At 35.6% G+C, this 24,186-nt stretch overlaps 1 protein-coding gene across 3 annotated transcripts in view; it reads left to right on the forward strand.

Moving 5' to 3' along the window:
- Positions 1–24,186, forward strand: part of mideasb (mitotic deacetylase associated SANT domain protein b) — a 59,907-nt gene that overhangs the window by 23,564 nt on the left and 12,157 nt on the right. For all 3 annotated transcript variants that reach the window (XM_017351828.4, XM_009293218.5, XM_073927810.1), the window contains exons 6-9: positions 4,287–4,429; positions 7,757–7,860; positions 17,238–17,313; positions 17,770–17,858. In XM_017351828.4, coding sequence (XP_017207317.1) covers positions 4,287–4,429; positions 7,757–7,860; positions 17,238–17,313; positions 17,770–17,858 — 412 coding nt within the window. The remainder of the gene's footprint in view (positions 1–4,286; positions 4,430–7,756; positions 7,861–17,237; positions 17,314–17,769; positions 17,859–24,186) is intronic.

Here is a 24,186-nt window from a genome sequence, read left to right on the forward strand (position 1 = left end):
GAGAGTGCAGCGCTCTCATTCAGCACAGCGGAGATTGCTTTAGTTAATATTGTTTTGTATTATTTTTAGTCGTTTGGGATGCAGTGACACACAGTCAAATATTTTCCACTTTTGACTCATAAATTATCATTAAAGTCATTATGCTGCACGTATTAGGCGGTTCGCTGAAGGTGCAGCTGACATGCAGTGAGGGGTTTGCGTCTTTAATAAACTACGACAGTTTGCGTTCATTGAAAAGTAAGAATAATTAATAAATCGATATGATTTTATCCTAAAAGTGGCGTCACATCTTCAGTTTCGGGCTTATGCGCGCTTTGCACTTGCACTACAAGCATACCACCCAAGTGAACTGCTCTCTGGCACACCTCTTCTAAACGGGCCAGGGCCGGCCAACTGAACCGCGCCTGAGCCCGATTCAGAGCACTCACGCTTCTCAAATGAACCAGGAAAGGCACCTGCGCACGATTTTGATAGCATAATGCGAGTTCTCCCGTAAACACACAGTATTTATATTAGTGTTTTGGTAAAGCTGCTGTCTATATAATTTTTTTCAATCACTAAAATGCTGCATGAATGGTCATTTCGTGTTATTTTTTTTGCATAGATGTAATGGTCTAATTCGTAAAGCCGCCCAAAATAATTACTTTAGATTGTCTAAAACTGACACAACCAGAGTTGGCCCATTCTAACCTTTGATTTGGCCCACCATTCAATTTAAGAAGAGTGGGAGAACGATGGACTGGTGGTTGGAGCAAATATCTTTGACAAATATCGTTATTTTGAATATAATGTATCCTTTTTTATTGCTAATTTATTCAGTTATTTAAATTCATCACATTTAAAAAAAATCTATATACTGTCACTCGACGGATATCAGGCAATGCACAAGACATCGGCGAGCCAATCGAGGCAAAAGCAGGTTCAGCTTAGTGTATTCAGCATTGAACTCCATTGTATTAATGGGATTGTCTCTGTTTTTGCTGTAATAAATTAATTAAATATATATTTTTAAATATACTGCATTCATTAATATATTTTAAAGCAATGTTTTCTATTTATTTTTAAATATTAGGAAATTAATTAGCAGATTAATCATAAAATTCTAATGTACCTTTGACCCACAGCCCTTAGTCAAGTTTGGTTTTTGGTTGATCATAAGAAAAAGTTTGTGCACACCTAGTCTAAAGTATTTTTTAAACTCTCTCTTTTTAAATCTAGACAAGGTTTAAACCTGTTGAAATGCTTTGCTAGGAACTCATTGGCAATAAAGAACATTAAAAAAATAAAACTATATATATATATATATATATATATATATATATATATATATATATATATATATATATATATATATATATATATATATATATATATATTTTTTTTTTTTTACTGGCATTAATCTGTTATTAAAATATAAATTCATTTTTATTTAATTTGTTTTCACAAATATACTGTAAAAATATTCATAAATTAACTGTTTTCTGTATTTTCTAATTTTATGTTTTAATTTTTAAAACATTTTTTAAAATCTTTTGATACACATTATAAGACCTTGATCTTTCTTTTGACATACTTTGACCTTAAAAATTAGGCATGCACTGATCCCGATACTTGATTGTATATTGGTTCTATACCGCATTATTATTATTATTATTTTGCTGGATTCGGTATCGGCCAGCTGGTACTGATCCAAATCTCATCTTGCCTGTGCGCTATATTCTGAGTAATTTATAAGCCAACAGAAGCCATGAAGCCTATTATAAGGCACTAGAAAGTTGTCTTGTAGACCTACTACATCTTGAATGTTCTGAAGCCATTTTATAGTTTAATGTGAAGTACAGATGAATATTCAAGTGTTTAAAGTCATGTTCACTTCAGCGCTTCCTGCGCCTGTCAATCATTCTCCATTCATTCACAATTCAAACTGCGTGTCGCGTTCATGACAACTCGAAAATTTGTTTCTGTTAGTTTAAATAATTAGCAGAGAAATGCATTTAGTTTCTTAATTATGTTGCGCTGTGTCTGTTAGATCAGCAGATCGCATTCGCAGCACTGGAGTAGAGAGGATTAATACCTGCTCTTCACATACAAAGTAGGCCCACCTGAAATTTTAAACGAGAAAAGGCTCAATAATACATTGGACCGATCCTCAACGCACTGATTTCTTCCATTTGTGCTGTTACGTTTTGAAAGTGTCCGCAGATACCGGAGGGCTCCGCGCTGTGACTTAGTAATGCATCAAGCGCTTCATTTACGCCCTGACTGCGCAGATGCGTTCTGTTCTTTCAACCTTCTGACCAAGTTTATTCTTCTGAGGGGAATAGTTTCAGTGCTGTGAATAGTTTGTAAACAGCCTGGCTCATTGTGGTCAAAGTAGGTGATTATATTAATAAAAGGGAAACTGACGCGCACAATATGGATTGTCATTAACAGAATATTATTCAGCCTAATATAGACTGCTCTGAAACTGTGAATATTTCACTGTCATTTTATTTATATTAATATTTTATTTAGCAACCCAGTTTGTGTTTTGATTAGTGTCAATAGTGGTAGCCTATTTCAGATTTCAAAGAAAACTTGTAATATTAAAAAGAAAACTTAAGTAAGTTGGACCAAAACAGTTCAGTGTCATAAAGAATGCTCAAATAACGTAGCCTAGTTTACAGCAAGTGTCATGTTTTTACTTAGCCGTCTGTCATATACAGTAGGCCTATAGGTCTGTTATTTTTACCAAAGATGATATATTATTTGAGTTTATGTAACTATAGAAACTACATTATGCTTAAAAAAAACAAACAAACAAAAAAAAAAAAAAAACAGCACAGTATAAGGATCAGATCTGTATCAGTCGATACTCAGCATTTTGGTATCGGGATTGGATCGGTTCCAAAAAAATGGTTACAGTGCATCCCTAAAAAATGACTTTTATGAATATTTTTAATATTTTAAAGGAATATATTGTATTTTATTCTGCAACAAGCTGTAAGAAGCTGCCAGTACATTTTTTGTTATTTTACAGACTTATTTCTCTACATATTATTTCTCATGCATTATATTATTTCAAACTACTAAAATGTCAATAATAGTCACTTTGTAGAGTTGAATTTTCAACATCAAAAGTAGACAGAGCAGAGATCAAGGTCCCATTATAAAATTCACAAAGATAAATAGACGGTAATGTAATTTATTGTTAGTGTTATTGTCATCATTATTCATATTTTAGAATTATTAAATATTGATTTTGGCATTGCACAAAATTATCATCATCACAGCATTAGTTAGATAGTTGTTTCTGGTTTTTGTTAGTCCTAATTGATGTTGTTTTCAAGTACAATAAATCGCTTAATATACAATTTGCAGTGGTGCTCATTCATTTTTGGTTGGTGCTCCTAAATTTTTTTTGGGTGCTTTTAAATATTTAAAGTTAGAAGCACCGGTTCTACCAAGTAACAAAATTCACTTTGAGTCCTGACACAGAATCTGCCGGCACAGTTCAGCACAATTGATTACAGACGGTTTGTAATCGCCCAGCACTGTTCCAGGCTCTGTGGAGAAACAACCATGACCGTACCGAACTGTTGAAGTTCGAAGAGCGGCTTTTGACATTGATGACATGTATGACATTGATTAAAAACTATAAATAAAAAAGGCCCATTGGGACATCTTGATTAATCCCTTTGCCCTACTTAAATGTATATGTTATCTGCAATATGTTATTCCATTTGAAAAGATGCTATATTTACGCCACTACAGTATAAATTTTTTTTTGAAGGTATTAAAAAAGGTAGTAAAAGGTATTAAATTCAACTTAAGCCATTCTGTATGTTCCCTGTTTTATTTTGCAGTATATTAACTATAACATTACAGCCTATATACAACCTAATACCAGGTGTAAACAAACCCTCAGATCGCCTTTGAAAGGCTTTGATTCAGTTTGTCGCTAGTGACCCAGATACATTTAGAAACAGCCCAAACTACCTGTTGGAATGCAATTATTATTATTTTTTTTTTATTTTTTTTGTGGAATTTTTCATTAAAAAGGCATTTTTCAGTGGCAGCACCAAGTCATGCCTTCTGTTTAGCTTTCAAGCTCTGCCTACAAAGACATTTGGAGATGAATTATCTTTCTTTGTTTTTACTAACAATCATCAGCCATCATGATAATTGTTCAGTATATAAAAAAAATCAGTGGTCTCATGCATTTAAAGCCCACTGTTTTAAAAAATATAAAGCATCTAGATTGGATTGCTGCAGCAGCCTGTTTATACTCGCTCTCTCTTTTTCAGTCGGATAAACATTGGAGTGCGGTATCAAGCGGAGGTCCCCGAGCTGAGAGAGCGATCGGCAGCGCTGCACGACCTACACAAGGCTGAACTGGTGTGGGCGCCACTGCCTGACCTAGAGGCCAGTGCTCAGCAACAGCAAAAAGGTTTACTACTTACACAATACCATGCTAATTCTCACATTTAATTCATGCCAATGAATGAAAAGAATCTGCTGGAAAATGTTTTGCTGGTTACACTTTAGAATAATGGCCCATACTAACATTACCGAAGTATCAATAATTTTGTAAAGTATTTATTAATCATAGTTAATCATTATTAAAGTACAAAGTTGTGCTTGTTAACATTAGCTAATGCAGTGTGATTTGATATGAACTAACATTCTTTTACATTAAAGGTGCAGTAGGTGAAAATAGTAACGGGTTAGCATTTTATCTTTGGACGGCAGGGGAGGGACTGTGTTTCAAAGCCATGCCTCCTGAAATCGCGAATGCCTGCACTGTGACATGACAGCAGACGACCCACCAAAAGTTCATGTCATTCGCCAGTTAGAAATGTAGTCAGTGGTTGGCTGGTGGTGTGCAGGAATTGCATTTATTAATAAGCCACACTTCCATGCTTTTTCAGAACCAATATTCAGAGTAGCATGGTAAACAGTATAGGGAGGCTGTCATTGTTCAAAAATGACCCAGTGTGAATATAAAAGCAACTTCAGCTCAGTAAAGCAGACTAGGCAGAATAGCGCTATTTACCGATGTTTTGTTGTTAAACTAAATAAAAATCTACACTATCAATGCTGTAAAATAACCTTATGAAACTAAAAAAAAGTCACATTAATCTGGAAGTTACTTTGATTTCAGTGGCTGAACAACACCTCCATGCATATGCATATAACCCATTCAAAACACAACACAATCTTCATCAGCTTTGGGGGACTGAAAGAGTTATAACACAGAACAATACCTGTCTAACAGAAATACTTCAGCCATAGTGTTGTCCTTCCTCCAGCACGCAAAAGTAACTCCAATATTGATTTAGGATTTTAAAAAGTTTCAATTCGGCATTTGATTTTACTGTTATTGTCTCATCTGCACGTGAACATGGCGTGCATGTGCTAATGGCAACCATGAGTGAACAGAGATGCACAGAAGCCCAAATCTACGTTTGCTGACAGGCAGTTTGGGCTACTTATCAGAATTATGGGAGATGTCGACCCGACAATCTTTAATTAACATTTTTTAGTTCTATCCCTTACTCAGAATATAAACATACATATAAATATATTTAGATCATTTACATTAATCAGTACTATTGGACTGTGAAGAGACTTTCAACCAGTTTAACAAAAAATGTTTCTGAAGACAATTACCTACTGCACCTTTAAGTAGCATTAACAATGTTAAATAATGTTAACATGAATAAATGCATTACTAATCATTTGTTCATATTAGTAAATATATTAAAGTAAGGGACCATTGTTTTAAAGTGTTACCATTTTGCCAATTTTAATACGTTCTTTAATATGAGATGGGTGTCGCACATACAGGCGTTTTAATCTTGCCGGACGGTGATTCGAAAAATATTGTGAAATAATAAATAAAAATTATTTAAAAAAATTAATTAAGTTTATTTACTAAAGTATTTCATCCTAAAATGAACGGACATCTTGGGATGGAAAAAAAGTAGAGGTGTGTAAAATGATATTTTCTGTTATTATAATGTCTGCTAAATTATTAAAATTGTTGCTTTTTTTGTAAGCAAGCATTTACTGTGTGATGAAGTCTGTTAAAATGCCTATAAATTAGGATTTGGCATCAAAAATGCATGGTATGGGTTTTTGTTTAAATATTTGTGTGAAAAAAAGCATTAATCACAAATGAAAGCGTTTTTTATACAGTAGATTAACAGAAAAAGAAATTGGTTTTAGCAGACTTGCATTTTAAACGCATATTTCTCATTTAAAATGTTTTTTTTTCTCCCAGAGTAAGAAATTCATACACACAGAGCATGTTTTCCTTTACAATTTGCCATTTTTTTGGGGCAACGAGAATAGGTCAACTATAGTTGTTTTATTATTATTCAGTTATTATTTTTTTCTTCATTTTTAAAATGTAAGAGGAAGGGTTGACAAATAGTGTCACATTTTTCAGTATTACCGCAAACTGTATACCTAGTGTTTTCTATTTGAATAGACTGCATTAGATAGAGAATAGAAAACTTTTTTTTTTTAACAATTTCTAGCCGCTGCGTCTCACATTATTAGAAGCAAAGACATGTTTGATGTGAATTGAGTCCTAGCACTGCAGTGTTTCTTTTGCCAATTTATTTTTTAACAAATCATTTAAATCAACTATTCAGCGACCTATTCGTAATGATTGTCATTTGTTTACCTTCTGAATGAATCGTTATTGATTGAATTGAGTCAATGAATCACTCATTAAGACATGGGCTTATTTAAAACAGGTGTAATCCTGGTTTTGATAAAGAAATTAAATGTTGTCGAAATATTATTAGAAAAACATTTAAATACTCAACCTGAAATGAGCTAGTATCTTCTTTAATGAAACTACCTTTCCAATTTTTTTGTGAATTATATTGTGCCTAGTAGGAAAGTCCCGATCAGTTTTTTTTTTTGCCTCTGAATCATTTAAGTATCTACCGATAATAAAACCTGATCCGTTACTTCTGTAATACATAAAAAAACAATAAAGAAGAGCGCAGAAACAGATCCAGGATGTTCCTTATTTTGTATTTAATCCACCTTAATTTAACATTCAACAACTCTGTTAACAAACAGAGCACTTCTGTAAAGTAGCTTGAACCATTAAGTAATAAAAAACATAAATTCTTCACTTTCAGACTTAAGTGAAACAGTATATATATATATATATATATATATATATATATATATATATATATATATATATATATATATATATAACAAATCTAATATAAAAACAAATAGCATCTCAACTTAACCCGGCAGGCAATCCCAAGTTTACATCTCACAGTTTGCTATGGCAATGTTGTCATCATCAACTTTATAACACCTCCAGAGCACAGACAGACTCACGTTTTCCGCTTCAAGCTGCTTCCATGTTCTACTTTGGAAGCGTTTAACCAATAGCCTCTCTGCAACAAAGTGATGTCATGCCGCACGCATTGCTCTTTCTGTGTGAAGTCACGAAAGAGATCTAACTCTGTGCCACCGCATAACTATAGATGTGTTCAAAAATGTATTCGAGTACTGATTGGGAGGTAACAGCCAATTCAGATCGAATCTAAAATCGCGTGATCTGGCCTGATTTCTGATCACGTGATCGGATCTGGACAGTATTGGTACCAGTGTAATTGTGAGCAAATTAACGTCTAACAAATTTGGTCCCCACAGTGGTACATTTTTACTAATTCCCCCGTAACCTAATTTGAGTCTGACACCTGTGCTGTAGACTGATTCAGTGTTTTCATTGCAGTGAATGACCTCATGCACCTGGCCTGTTCAAGTGCGTTATTCGGAGGAGGGACCAATCAGGAGCTGGCCATGCACTGCCTGTATGAGTGCAAGGGTGACATCATGGTGAGTGTCATATGATGCATATTGGCTTAGTCTAAGTGCACTTCCTGCTGCATTGTGTACCAAACCTGTTCCTAAAGTCCCTAAACAGCTGGTTATATTCAGGGCAGTGGATGAAGGGTTTGTCGAATGAGTGGAAGATATGTGAAAGGACAGTTTGCTTTTGAGTTGTTTGAGGTGACGTCTGTGACTGGAAATATCGGTTTAGGGAGTGTGCGCATATTTGGCTCAATAAAAATGGATTTTTTTTGGAATTGTGACTTGCAGAACCTGAAAAGACAAAGTGTTTGTGTGACTCGTAATGGAAGTTTGAGTGCTTTAAATGACATTGTTTGCACTCACTCAGTAGCATTTTACTTAAGGCATAGATGCACATGATAGAAATATTCATTTAAAGTTTGTTGAGGTTTAGACCAGATTCTCAATTCCTTTTTAACAAATTAGTCAGTGTTACTTAAAATGATGACAAAATAAAAGTAATAATCCCGTTTCATTTATTGAATCAGTGTAATAGTATTAAAAAAGCATCCCAGGAAATTAAATTGTTTATCAAGGTTCAGTTTATATACTGATACTAGTTCCAGCATTTATGAAAGTCAATAATAAAAACTTTAAAAAGAAGTCTGAAGTCTGCATGTTTTGCATCATCCTCCATCGTTTAATTTACTAAACACTTGAAAAAAGGAAATCAACTACACAAATACTTTATTTAATAATAATAATAGTAATCTAAGCTTTATTTGTAAAGATTTTTTCCATGTTTAACTTTTTAAAAGGTTTTATACACTTATTTTATATTTGTTAAAGTCTTAATGAAGTAAGTGAAATAAATGTTGTTATTAAATTATTTTGCACAGGTTTTTAGATTACTAAAATAATTTATTTTCTTGAGTCCAATCTACATGGTATGCTATATTAAAAAAAATAGTTATGCTAAATGAAAACTTTTACAAAGTTAACTAAATTAAATATAAAATAGGGCAACAAGGTTGGTCAGTGGTTTGCACTGTCGCCTCACAGCAAGAAGGTCACTGGTTCGAAACTTGGCTGGACCAGTTGGCATTTCTGTGTGGCGTTTGTATGTTCTCCCCTTGGTGGCGTTGGTATCCTCTGGGTGTTTCGATTTCCCCCACTGTCTAAAGACATGCACTATAGGTGAATTGGGTAAGCTAAATTGGCTGTAGTGTATGTGTGTGAATGTGGGAGTGTATGGGTGTTTTTCTGTACTGGGTTGCAGCTGGAAGTGCATCCGCTGTGTAAAACAAATGCTGAATAAGTTGGCAGTTCATTCCACTGTGGCGATCTCTGATGAATAAAGTGACTAAGCCGAAGGAAAATAAAAGAATAAATAAAAATATAAAATATTTAATCAGTTGAACAAATGTTGATACTTTTAAAAGGACGTTTAATACAGATTTCTACCTGACAAAGGTCTTGTCGCAACAAATAATAACTTGACTTCTAGTTGATCATTTAGAAAAGTGGCAGAAGGTAGATTTTTCTGATGAATCATCTGTTGTACTGCATCCCAATCATCACAAATACTGCAGAAGACCTATTGGAACCTGCTTAAACCCAAGATTCTAAGAGAAATCAGTCATGTTTGGTGAAGGAAATTCATGGTTTGGGGTTACATTCAGTAGGGGGTCGAGCGAGAGATCTTCAGTGGATGACATCATCAACAGCCTGAGGTATTAAGGCATATGTGCTGCCCATTACATTATTAAAAACAGGAGAGGGCAAATTCTTCAGCAGGATAGCACTCCTCATAATTTAACCTCCACATTAAAGTTCATGAAAGGTCAAGGTGCTCCAGGATTGGCCAGCCCAGTCACCAGACATGAACATTATTGAGCATGTCTGGGGTAGGATGAAGGAGGAGGCATTGAAGATGAATCCAAAGAATCTTGATGAACTCTGGGAGTCCCGCTTTTTTTGCCATTCCAGATGACTTTATTAATAAGTTATTTGAGTCATTGCAGAGATGTATGGATGCAGTCCTCCAAGCTCATGGAAGTCATACACAATATTCATTATTTTTCCACTGCACATGACTTTATTTTCTATACTGTACATTATTTCTGTTAAGTGTCAAGACTTTTGTCTTAGCAAAGTCAGACCATACTGTCCTAATTAAATAATTAAATCAAGGCATGATTGTTTAAGTTCAGTGAAATAAGCGTAATCTTGAGGTCTTTGTCAGGTAGTGTAGTTTGTTTTTGTTTTGTTAAAATTTTTTTCACAAATTATGAATCACAGCAGACAAAGATTAATATGTAGCTTCGAATATATATTTAAAACTAAATAAAAAAAAATCAAAAGAAACCTTTCTAATTTTTGACATTCAAGCTGAAGTACAGAGGTTCTCCTACTAGAAATCCACAAATCACGATATTGTCCAAATAATTTCCAAATGGTTCACATACTTTATAGAATTGGTCTGTTTTGCATTGAATTTTACAATATATTGTAATTTTCCATTAACACTTTGTGCCAAGCATATGCTGTATAAAGGATTTGTTAAGTTAATGCAGTTGATGAAACCTCATGTTATGCACTCAAAGCTCTTTTGAATCAGCCGGCAGTCTTTTTTCTTTCATGATAAATGATTGGCAGTCCAGGTGAAAGCGGTGTCTCTGTAATCCGCTAATTGATGACCTCCGTAAGCACAAATGGCGCATCATGTGTTTTGATATGATGCTTTTCAGCATTCGCTCAGCTGAGCCAGCAGCTACAACAACACAAACAGCCAGCCGTTTACTGCTGAGCTGTCACAACGCCTGTCAAACACTGGCTCATGCCCAGAACAACACACTAAAGGAAACTGAATGGCATGCATTGGGTTTCCCCATCATGCATTTGTTAGACTGGAAAACCGAAATGCTGTTTGATGCTTTGTGGTTGGCGTCAGATGCGCACCAACTCTGCAGAATATGAAAGGCAGCTCGAGTCTCTGTGAGGCTTGTGGTGTTTATTGTTTGCCAGTGATAAGAGAGATGGATAGTTTTTTATCATGTTTCATCTTGGGTTGCTAGACTAGTTGCTCGACTTCTGCTGTGTGTTGCTTTGTTTTATGCAAATGAGCGATTTGTGCAGTGTTTATTGCTAACATGGCCTTGACAAAGATAGAAGATTTATCTGATTAATAGATTCGTTTGACTAATAGCATTTGATTGTTATTCGATGAGATCTGTCATGTTTAAGTGTTAATAGTTGTAACACTGACTAAGTTTACATGGACGTCAGTAATTGAATTATTTGCCTTAATCTGAATAAGACAATAATATGATTAAGTGGTTTACATTAGTTGCTTCTTAAATAATCCTGTTTTACATGTTATAACACATAATTCAATTAATGTCATTGCGTCACCTCGCTATCCACATTTCCTTTCATTTAATTTCTGGTATTTCATTTGTAATTTGTCAACTTTAACTGCAGCTTGAAACTTTCACTTTAATTCAGGAACATTTCATGCATGCTCCCGTGACAAACGAGATATTGGATGAGAGTATGAATTGCTAGAAGAATGCTGTTTTAATGGAATTTAATACCACACGCCGTATGGGTAAAAAAAAAAAAAAAACTCTGCATTTTGCGATGCAGGTGTCTGTTATCCTTCACTAACTCAGTAGGTGCAGAGAATAGCATCAAAAAGCTTTTGTGCATAGACTATCCTGTCGCAAAATTCTGCACAAATCCTACACGATGGTAATCATTTGATTAAGGTTTCTACATGTCTGTGCTGCACTTCAATAATGCGACTAAAATTGGCATACACCACGTGTGTTTATTTGATTTCTGTTTAGTTCAATTATGACTTCAGTAGGATTAAATTAATTAAAAAATTCAGTTTCCATGGTAGACTCTCAATCAGAGTCAGGGTTGCATGATACTGGAATTCGGGACAAGTCGATACTAAAATTTAAAAGCGTCCTTACATTTGAGTGTAAACAGTGGTGAGTTTGGTGAATTGATGACCCTTATGGCCAATCACAGTCATTTCTGTTGAGTGAGCAGTGTTTAAGAACACGCTCAACAGCGTTCAAATGTTAGGGGTAAATAGACGTTGTTAAAACTTCAGTATCGGTTGGTACTGAATTCCAGTATCGTGGCAACTAGGCATGGGCCAGTATAAGTTTCTGACGGTATGATAACCTTGGACACCAATATCATGGATAAACAGTATTGTGATTACTGCTGTAAAATAAGTTACTTTTAAATGTCTGAGTAATTAACTTAAACTTTCCCCCCCTTTGAACACAATGTAATAATTATAAGAAACATTTAAAATATTTTGGAGCAGTAAACATGTCAGACTGAATAATTCAAATGAATCACTGACTTAAAATGGCATTTTTGGATATCTTTTCTACTGAAGGTACTGTTGTCCTAAAAAAAAACATTATTATTTATTTATTTTTTTTACAAATACTGTAGGATCAGAATAGCAGAACCTTAAAAATGGTTATCGTCCCATGCTAATAAGAGTGTTGTCTTTATCGAATTAAAATTTTTATCGGATTATTAGTGTCCATGTATACATTCTCATTGGTTCTAGATCTTTTATTAACCAATTTCACTTTCTAGATAGGGGTGCATTTTTTTTGTGGGCCAAAGTGAAAGTTTGCATCACCATGGTTCTTTTGGCTTATGGTCCATTTTTACAGTTTCCTGGTTTCTCAGCGGTGGAATACGTCAAAGTTGGGTGAACTTAAAGAACAGTGAATGATAGAGTTCAACTGATACATTTTTTTGCATTTCAGTTTGATCAAATAAATAAAGCTAATCTCCATAATGGTATTTTGACTACTTTCAAAAAGAAAGAAAAAAAAGAAAAACATTGAGACTGAAAATGTTAGTTAGAAGAGAGAACCACATCAAATGTACTGTTTCGCTCATAGACGCTGCATCAGAAACCGCTTGGAAAAGTGCCATTTCATTTTTAATACAATGTATAGTAGGGCTGCACAATATTGAAAAAAATATTATGTTGCAATATTAATTGTTTTGTGATTTATATATTGCGATATGAATACAATTTCACCAGATGACTTGAATATCTCTATTTGGAAATATTTTCTAATGTTGATTGATTTGAAATTGATTTGTATGATTCTGCAGTGGAAGTAAAATCTAAAAAACAGTCAATGAACTTTTTGGGATCCTCCGACACATTTTTGATGTGGTCTGTGCTATTTGCAGTGCATTTTCTGTATTTGCATGTGTTGTGAGTATTTTCATGCATAAATATCTATAAATGCAATCAAGAAAAAGATTAATAAAAAAAAAGAATTAAGATGAAGTGTTTTAGCGTTTCCCGAGTCTAACAGTGTTTAATTACTTATTATGACTTAATGCTTTTAAAGTCATTATACAATCACAAGCATCACAACCACATGCAAATGATAAGTTATAATCCAGACTCAACATTACTTTAGCTCGGGATGTGACTATTGCGAAGAATGACATTGCGAGTGGGACTCCTTTTCAGCCCTGGAGTTTTAAGCCTTAGACCGGCCCACCTCAGTTCACGACTGACCATATTAAAATAACATCACTTCCAATTCAGTTCCTAATGACACTATCATGTCTTTGTCAAGGAAAAAGCTGTTTTAGAACTTCAAATGTTTTATATAAATATGAGTATCTGCTATGGTGCCACTGTTTGGGGTCGAATGATAGTTACAGCATCATTAACCTGCAGGCTGCATTTTGCTCAAGGGGCTGTGAGCAAATAAATAAAAAGAGCGGAGCTGCTGCAAAATATTTAATAAAAAGAGTAAGGCTATGGTCAAATAAATAAATGAATAAGAAGTTGGGACTGCTGAGAGTGCAAGAAGCTAGGGACAACGGCCTTCGCGGGCAAAAAACAGACCGGCTCACTGGGAATTTACCCGGTCCACCCGATTAGCCAATCCCTGTCTGGCGATATCAATGTTGAATCGATATATTGTGCAGCCCTAATGTATTGCATTATAAAGCTACATGATAAAAAAGCTAAAGAAATCAACATTTTAAAAAGTTGATTTAGGATTTAAGATGCTGATGAACATCAGCATGAAAAAAACTGAAAATGAAAAGATTTGATGTTGTGTGTAAGTAAACACAGAGAGTCTGTAAAAGCAGACTTTATTCATTTTCAGGCTCTGTTGCTTCATTTAGCTCAATATTATAATTTTTTTTTAGGAGTTGTGGAGTTTTACTGGTGTATTAAATGTCTGAATAAAGCATGAAACTGTTTTGAGGTTGTGATAAACTTTAAACTTTATTTTAGGCATTTGACCAAAAACAGATTTTGATTCAATGTGGACCCGAGCTTAAGGACTCAGTCCTGCAGTTTAGTTTCTGTACTTTAAGGTAACATTTCTCTGGAATTTTTTGGTCAGTTTTTATCACATCAACTGTTAGAGTATATTTACACAATGCAGTTTAAAAACAGGATTTTTTTCCTTTTGTGTTTTAAAAATATTTAGCATTTAGAGAACAGCATCGTTTGTATTGGCCAGAAGGTGTTAATGCTGCTACTACTAAGTGAATCAAACCATACACCTGCACACACAAGGGTTCTGTCATCTGCCATTGTTGTTTTGGTTTTGTCAAGGACTTGCACATTATTATAGACTGAAAGCATGACGTCCTTACTTTCACAAATTCTCATCTGTGTATTTTGAACCAAGACAATAATTGTGTCTCTTGTAAAAACTTGCAAGGCTGTTTTTGAAAGTTTGAGTTTTCAAGCCCCCAAAATACCTGTCATGTTAATTATCAGACAAAATTAATAAAAGTTGCATAGAAATGGCCAAACGGGCATACTAAGGAATTGATATTTTACGATTTTATTCAAACATGTTATGTTGATTAATATTTCTAAGCATATTGCTTAATTATGTTTAGAGAATGTACATATTTTTTGTGCGTGGTCCATATTTTGGTGTGTTAATTTGAGATTATACCAGGAATTTATTGATTAATAAAATTATTAAGGAATGGGCTTCAGCTGTATCCAATGACAAATTAATAACAGATCATCTTTCAGTGACTGTTTAGTTTATTTCCTGTTTGAGTAGTTTCTTTTTGGCATTTGTTCATTTTGCCTACTAATATAAATCCATAATACTTAAGCTGTAGTTTGTATGTTTTTTTGCACAGTAATTTTGTCATACCTTAACAAGTCAAACTGTTATTCTCTTCCAAATATAATCATTTTGATGGTTGGATTAAATGTGTAGGGTCTTCAAACGCATATGTGTAAATGTGCAAATTTTACCAGCAGACAACACTCTAGACTAGTTTTTATCTAGTGCTCTAAGCTAGTTTTTAAATTGCGTTTTAGGCTAGTTTTAAACAGCAGACAACAATCTAGTTTGGTATTTAACAGCATACAGCACTCTAGGCTAGTTTTTTACAGTAGATGGTGCTCTAGGTTAGTTTTTAACAGCAGACAGCGCGCTAGACTAGTTTTTAATCGTAAATGGTGCTTTAAGCTAGTTTTTAACAACACTGTAGGCTAGTTTTTAGAAGCAGACGACACTCTAGACTAGTTTTTAACAGTGCTCGAGGCTAGTTTTCAACAGCAGGCGGTGCTCTAGGCTAGTGTTTTATTTTTTTTAACAGCAGACGACTTTCTAGCCAATTTTTTTTTACTGCAGACAGCAATCTAGACTAGTTTTTAAAAGTAGACAGCCACTCTAGGCTAGTTTTTAACAGCAGATGGCGCTCTAGGCTACTTTTTAACAGCAGGCGGTGCTCTAGGCTAGTTTTTAATAGCAGATGGCGCTCTAGGCTACTTTAACCGCATGCGGTGCTCTAGGTCTTAAAAGCAGACAGCGATCTAGAATAGGCTAGTTTTTATCAGCAAACAACACTAAGCTAGTGTTTAACAGCAGACAGCGCTCTAGGCTAGTTTTCAACAGTAGATGGCGCTCTAAGCTAGTTATTCAAAGTAGACTGCTCTGAGATTGTTTTAACAGTAGATGGCTTAGTAGGCTAGTTTTTAACAGCAGCTGACACTAGGCCATTTTTAACAGCAGATGGTGCTCTAGGCTAGTTTTTAACAGCTGACGGCTAGGATTGTTTTTAACCTAGCACTCAAATACTCACAAGGAAGAGCACTTTTGCATTTGATCATTTAAATTACTTTTTATTTAATGACTTGGAAGACACAGCTCACTATGAACACTGTTGTATTTTTGCTTTCTTAACAAGCAAAATTCTTAAAATTAAGGAATTCAATGTCTGTAAAGCATAAAGCACCATCTGCTGTTCAACACTAAGCTCAGGGCCGGCACGTCCATAGAAGCGACCTAGGCGGCCGCCTAGGGCAGCAATATAGAGAGGGCGGCGTTCACGACACCTCCCTTACCACGCGCGTCCTCTGTTATGTCCGCGACACCTCTCTCACCACCCGCATCCTCAGATATATTCGCGCATATGCGACAGAATAGAGAGGTCGGCGTCACCGACACCTCCATCAGCACCCGGGTGTCCTCAGTTATATCCGCGCATAGGGCGGCAGAATAGAGGTCCGCGACACCCGCGCGTCCTCAGTTATATCCACGCAAAGGGCGGCAAAATAGAGAGGGTGGCGTCCGCAACACCTCCCTCCCTTAGTACCCGCGCGTCCTCAGTTATATCCGCGCATAGGGCGGCAGAATAGAGGTCCGCGACACCACTTCATTTTCATAACCGTTCACTTTCGTTTCCACATTGGGGTTGAGGGCGGCATGATCGTCCTCTGCCTAGAGCGGCAGTTCAGCTTGCTCCGGCCCTGACTAAGCTTATAATCAGGTCGAGAGTGAATAGCGATAACTATTTGTAAATCACAGAATCAATTTCTCTAAGGATGTTTTGCTAAAGGTTCAAATACTTTTCTTGTCATTTGACTTCATCCAGTACAATTACCTAAATACATTTCACAGTGTCCACATATTCTTTAACGCATTGAGTTTTGGTCTGTCCATGTCATTTCCCTTACTGTTCACATCAAAGTGGCAAAAGAGTTATAAATGGAATATAAAAATCTCACATCGGCGCTCGCTGACCCAGAAAAAGATGGGTGTCCTTGATTTATGGCACCCTGAGAAACTGCATGGTGGAACGAGGCGGAGAGAACAAGAGCGATTATCCAGCAACTTGCACAGTTGGGTTAAACGCCTTCAGCAAAAGGCCTTTTCACACATGTTACGAAGGGTACATAACCACCATGCTCTCACAGAATTGCATCTCTCCTGGCCTCATTATTCTCTTTATATCAACTTAACATACCCTGACCTGCGCATCTTCCGCCAAGACACATCACACCAGCATCACACTATAGCCAGTTTGGTTTCCTCAGCCATACTTAATTCTTTTTCCTTTCCTTTTTTTTTTCTTCACAGGGAACCCTCACACATCTGCTATTAAAAAAAAACATCTTTTCCAAATCGCACCCTCTGGCTGACTACCACTACTCTGGTAAGTCCCTCTCAACGTCTAGCATACTTTCCCTTTCCTTCCCCCTGATTTTTTTTTTTCCCTAAGGTGATGTGAGTTAATCTGTCCGGCATGCGGCCCCCGGTACCCCGTCACCCCCTGCACTGGCATTCCAGACCACGTTCCCTGTTTCAGCTATAAACAAAAGCAGCTGAAGAGTGGAAGGGAGGGTTTCGGGTGACCGAGTGGGTTGCTGGGTAAAGTACGCGAGTGGGTTAGAGGAAAGGAGGGGGAGTATGTGTGCGTGTGTGTCTGTGGCATGTTGTTAAATCCTAGGAGAAGACAGCGGCATCATTGTTTGTCTGGACATGTGTGTGCTGGCTGTTTGCCCTCTCTCTGTCCTTTGTGTGGGGATGTATTTGTGTTAGTGAGGGGGGTGGGATGGGGGACTCAACAAGCAGATTCTGATACCGTGGTCTGCTTGTCTGTCCCGCGCAGGCTCTGACAGCTGGACGCCAGAAGAGCGACGGCTCTTTAACAAAGGCATCGCTACTTACAAGAAGGACTTCTTCATGGTCCAGAAACTGGTATGTACAGGTTCGAATAAACCGTTTGCAAAATGTTTCAGTCTCCCACACAAATTACATTTTTTGGCCCTCAGAGGTGTGCTTAAAAGTGTTTCTCTGTTGAAGATGACATGCAAAACCATATTTAAGCTCATTTATTAGAGAGGTTTAGGTCATAGGTCTCAACTTGATTACTGGAGGGCTACAGCTCTGCACAGTTTTGCTCCAATCCTAATCAAACACAGCTGATCCAAATAATCAAGGTGTTCAAGACTACTATGGCCTAATTTCAGTGGTACAGTACAATTTAGTAAAAAGTCAAAAGGTACCAAAAAGTGAATCGTACCAACCACTTTTTAGGCACCCGTTCTAAGGGGTACCTAGCATGGCAAAAGGGTACCAAAAGGCAGAGCAAGACGCACAACTGAATGTTTTTGGTTTATGGGGATACATCACTAGCTTTTGCACAAGCCAGGAAAATGAAAAAAAAGGATGCGCCATTTTAAAAAACAGTCGAGACACTACATTGTAATAATATATAAATATAATAGTGTGCCATGATTGACCCGAGCTCAAACAAACCTTGTCGTAGTCTTGACCAACAGCCACAAAGCTATGAAGAAGAGCAGGATCTACCCTGTGTCCCATAGTTGTTTACACGCCCGTCTAAACCGTGAGTGGTTTTACTTTCGAGAGAGAGAGAGCTTGCCGCCCATCTATAGTTAAAAAAAACGTTCTTGGGCTGATGATAATAACGATTATTTAAGTGTTTCTGACATCTGATCCTTTCAGAAACGGACAAACGCAAGAGTGACACATGAAAAAACAAACGAACTGCCAAGTGTAACTATTATTATCGCCTTTTAGACTATTATCAACTCGGAATGACAGAATTACTCTCTAACAGAGGTTACATGTGCTGGTGAAGATTAGACCCAGATGAGAGGTTTGCACTGACTGTGGGCTATGTTGCGTGTTGTTTTTGAACCCAAATAAGGACTAAATGTATGCTGTGTGTAGTTCTTCTGTAATTAGTAACATAACGGAGACTGTAAGGGTCTGTATGTTCATGTGTCACATTTTAAAATTTGTTTTATATAATTGCATACGTTACAGTAGGTTATCATTGATTGCATTTATACACAAGTAATTATGTGTATAAAGCATTTGTTAAGTGAGAAGTGCTTCTTCGGATGATATGTAAACGGCCCCACATCTTTACTTTGACATTTCCTCGAGTGAGAATGACATTGACTGAAGCTTTTTCGTATGCAGCGCCCACTATTGGTACTCTTTTGGCAGTGGAAACGCAAGCCTGATAAAGGTGACCCATAACGTAACGTATCACTCAGGGGAAACAGGCCACTAAAGACTGTTGAGCAGGTGTGAGTTGTAGGTGGTTGGAGTCAAACTATGAAGAGCTGTGGCTCTCCAGGAATTGAGTTTAAGATTACTGGTTTAGGCCGTTTTGACTTTGGCTGGTAAGTAAGAGCTGTAAGGATAGTAGCAGTGACAATTATACCAGTAAATATGTGTACTTAATCTGTAAATAACTAAATAAAATCTGCAACCAACACATACAACCTACCTTATTTTGCTCTTATGCAGCGCATGTAGATTTTGTTTTTAATTGTAGTGTAAAAAAGGCACATTGAGCTTATATATTATACTATATTATATTTGTAATAAAAAATACCCCTCCCCCTCCCCAAAGCACCCAAATCCAGTTATACAGGTAAAGATGTCATAGATGGGCTAAGACAGATAAAACAATACACTGTATTTCCGCATACAAAATACAAATATACACATATCAATCCTTTAGTAGACTGAGAGGTATTTGTTGCTTGTGTTGATGTTTGTTTTCATTCCAGAATCTGTATAAACAAATCCCCAAATTTTATGGTAATTTTTAAATGGTCATTTAGTAGAGCTGCACAATTAATCGAAAAAAGATCACGATCTTGATTCGACCCCCTAAACTATCTTAATCCAGCATTTCTACGATTCTGCCAATCATATGTTCAAGTTCAGGAGAGAAGAAAAGGCAGCTGCGCGAGTCTTTTCATTGTCACACGCATGTTGCTCAGCGACATGAACACCTCCAAATGATGTTAAAAGAGTCACATACTGTATTCATAAGGTATAATTCACCCAAAAATGTCATTCGCGGCCGGGAAATCACACGTGACGAGAGCTGCTGACTGTGCGGGCGCACACCCTACTTAATGATAGACACACGCGCGTCTACTTTAGGGAACAGAATCTGCTTATGCTGTGAGTAACAGGTAATAAAGTCGTAAATAATTTTCAGTTTGTGGCACAGAGTGATCGTTTGAGAGCCACGCGCCAAGTAAGAACAGCACTTAGCAGTGAAAATGAAACCGAAAGCGTGCACATCATTTAAATGATCAAATCGCATTTTAGAGTTATGATTGCGACAAGCATTTGATGTTTTTTTCTTTCATAGCGAACACACTGTTGTGCATGAAAATAAATGTTTACAGTGTCAGTATACTCACTCTAGCCTATATAATTTTGATTTTACCAGTGAGTTAAATGGTCTAATAATGTTCTCAATGACAGATTGCAAGCATAGGCCTATATCTCAAACATAAATCAACATCAGAATTATTATAAGTAGACGAGAATTATTTATAGAAACTAGTAGACTTACACACAATATTAATATTGTTGTTTTACCATATGTTTGAGAATAAACAATAATCTCATATTAGGCTTTGTTTTACATCTACAGAATCGTGAGACAATCGTTATTTTTATTTTAAGCAAAAAAATAAAAATAAAAAATCACGATTCTCTTTCTAGCCAGTATCGTGCAGCTCTATCATTTAGTTTATCTTTTATACCGTATGTTATTAAGTCCAGTCCACTGTTATGTGCCAAATCTTTCAACCAGTGGTCAATGGATGAATTTCTACATTCCTCCAATAGAGTGCTATGCATTTTAAGGAAAACAAAAACATGGTAATGATTTTAGTTTGATAACCTGATAATGACTAAACTTACAGGAAATAAACCCAAAGCACATATTTGAGGGTTTACTGGAACTGGTTTTGAAATAATCGAGAAAATAAATGTTTCCCAGAGTCTTCATCATTCACTTTCCCAGATACAATATTTTTCTATGTTTTTGGCATTTGAAAGCCATATTGTATTGGATCCATCTAAATCTACTATTAATTGACAACTTCTGGGATTAAATACATGTCTGGCTCCATTCTGAATGCACTACATGTTGATTTTATTGCACAACACCATTCTTTTAATGCACCGCCTCCGCTTAGACATACATACGAATGCATATATTTAACCATTAATAAAACGAGGAAAAAATAAGAACGGGTAAAAATAAGGACAATAATTAAAACATGATCACTGACACAGAAGCTAGGATAGATGTGGTATAAGTCTTGAAACAAACCAGCTTTTTAACAACATTCAAACAACCGACCTCATAAGAATGAATTATAACAGCCTGTTGTGTCCCAAAATGTTATTAGCCAGCATAAACTGAACATTCTGTAACTTGTTTACCAAAACACACACACTCAACACCTTGTTGTGCTTCTGCTTTTGGCAACATCCGCCTAAAACTTCCTATAAACACTCTAGTGAGCATAGAGAACTTTCACGCAACCATCTAACAACAGACTGAAATGCTAAAAGCAATGTAACAACAACCTTCTAACATCTACCCAGAAAATCAATGCAACACATTAGCAAACAGCTTCTGAACATCTGAGCAGCCCCAGAGCGACACACTCACACACCCTGTCATCCAACCAGAACATCCTAGTAACACAGGTTTCACACCGCAAGTGTGAGCAGCACATCTTTTTTTCAGCGTGCTTATAAACAACTGACTGCATACACATTGGGTGCAGGAGCAGCAAGTGAGAAGCGCTGCAGAGATATGGTGTATTGCCAAGTCAACATTTTATTGCTGTAATGCTCATTCTCAATTAAAGAGAAAGCGCACTTTTTTTAATGGGCGGAATAAAAAATTCACACAAAAAGTGCTGAAGACTGTCTATTGTGCTTTAACAAGAATTGGATTATAACAGAATTCAAAATCTAGATTGTAAAATATTAAATATAATAGTAAAATATTTATTATATATCATAATAATAGAATGCTATGTAATGTAATATAATTACATATTGCTGTGACTATGCTGGTCTCTTATACAAGTATGGTCATATTTGGTGATTCTTGCAGTCTTAACAGATTAAGATCACCTGCTCTGAAGCAATCAGAACACATTAACAACTGCATAGTAACTCTCTAGCCATCGCCACCACAATTTGTTTATGTAGATGCCAAATAGATAAATATAGACATGCCAGCGCAACTGCCGTTATGTGTTGTTAATATAATACAATATTTTTGTATAAATATAATAGAAAAATATTGTTTCCCCCAAAATGTCTCAAAATTATTTATTTATTTAAATATAGATTTAATTTCCCAATGATACTGGATAATTTAATTAATGCTGTCAAATTAATAATTTTAATTATCGCATCCAAAATAAATGTTTGTATTTACATAATATGTTTGTGTACGGTGCAAATTTACATTGATTTATTACTTAAGATGCAAAATATGCTAATTAATAAATTAATAAATATGTAATGTGTATGTGCGCCATATGTGTATTTGTGCTGTATAGCAATTTTTGCATATATATATATATATATATATATATATATATATATATATATATATATATATATATATATATACAACGCATGGCCTCCTGCCAACGCACGCCTCCCACCAGTGCCGATATACAGCCATATCGCACTGCTACTCGTGTGATATTGCTCATATATATATATATATATATATATATATATATATATATATATATATATATATATATATATATGTCTATTGTATATATTTATATAGTCTATTGCAGATTTAGATATTTCATACATGCATTAAACAACAATTAAAACTGCACAGTCATTTCACACAGTGGCTTATTGAATCTAGGCCCACACTGAATCTGTGCGCGCAGAATTCACCAGATTTTAAGCCCATCATTAATTCTGTTTATTTACTTGAGTAAATTTGTGTAAATCTATATTTATTGAGTTTTTGAATTATTTACAGTAATATTATTGACTAATGTAAAAATGTTCACTTGATTTATGTACAATGCAGTTTGTACAATAAAATGTTCTGTCTTTTAGTAGAGATATTATATGAGAGACTTCCTTTGATTACCAAATAAAGTGGATTTAATTGAACTTGCATTTTAAACATTAATTAAAAGTTAAAAATGTATTATTTTTTATTTCACATATTAAGATTTTAGTTATGATACTTCCAAAATAATTCTGCAGAAATCCAAAGACTTTTATAAAAATTATCTGCAGAAAAAGCAAAAAAACGTCTGCAGATTCCATCTGGCCCTACTAATGAGGCATCTGTGTATATATGACCACAACTGAAACCCGAGCATTACAGTGTTTTCCAGCTGCTTACACGCAGTCTTTCATGGCACACAATTTCTGAAACATCTCACTTAAAATGCAAAAATACAGAGCAAATCTCCACAACCAGAAGCTATTTCTCAGCCTCAAGCTCATTTTTCAGTCGCATAAAACACTTCACGCAACTCTCCTCCTAGAACACAAAAGTCTAACTGGAAGCTTCTTGCTTTCCACACACAACCAATCAAGACGCAACACTTATATATTTTCACATAAGCAAAAGCTAATTTCTTAACGGATCACAAGTCAGTCACTGCTTTACTCTAGTACAGGCCTATAAATTGGTCAAAGGTGTCAGGACACTGGCTTGTTCTGGTAAAAAAAAAAAACTAGTTTAGCCCCCACCCACAATTTGTAGTTTTGTACCTACCGCATATTCTTCTTTTCTAAATCTCCTAAATTCTTCTAGAAAACAATAGAGGAGTTCATCTCAGCCTGGTGCTGGAAAGTGTATGATGGCCAACACTTTTCCCCTTGAAACTTCACACACAGTTGTGATCTTTAGGAGAAAATACTTTTGCCTTACATATGTATTTTCATTATTATTTATACATTACTACATACAGTATGTTTATGGTTTTGTTGTATGCTACTGTATACAACAATATATGTTTCTACAGCACATGTCATTGGTGTTCACAGTGTACCTGTTACTGTTCTCTGCAGATTATTTCCACTGTAGAAAATTGTATTGAAATGTAGATATAAGCCTATAAAAGAGCACAGAGTTTTAGATTTAGAACAACAGTGTTGACATGCTATATTCAAACATTTACTATTATGAAAGACTTGTTTGCTCTGATGCAAATGCTTCATTCTG

Source organism: Danio rerio, chromosome 17, assembly GCF_049306965.1.
Source record: "Danio rerio strain Tuebingen ecotype United States chromosome 17, GRCz12tu, whole genome shotgun sequence".
Classification (NCBI taxonomy): Eukaryota; Metazoa; Chordata; class Actinopteri; order Cypriniformes; family Danionidae; genus Danio; species Danio rerio.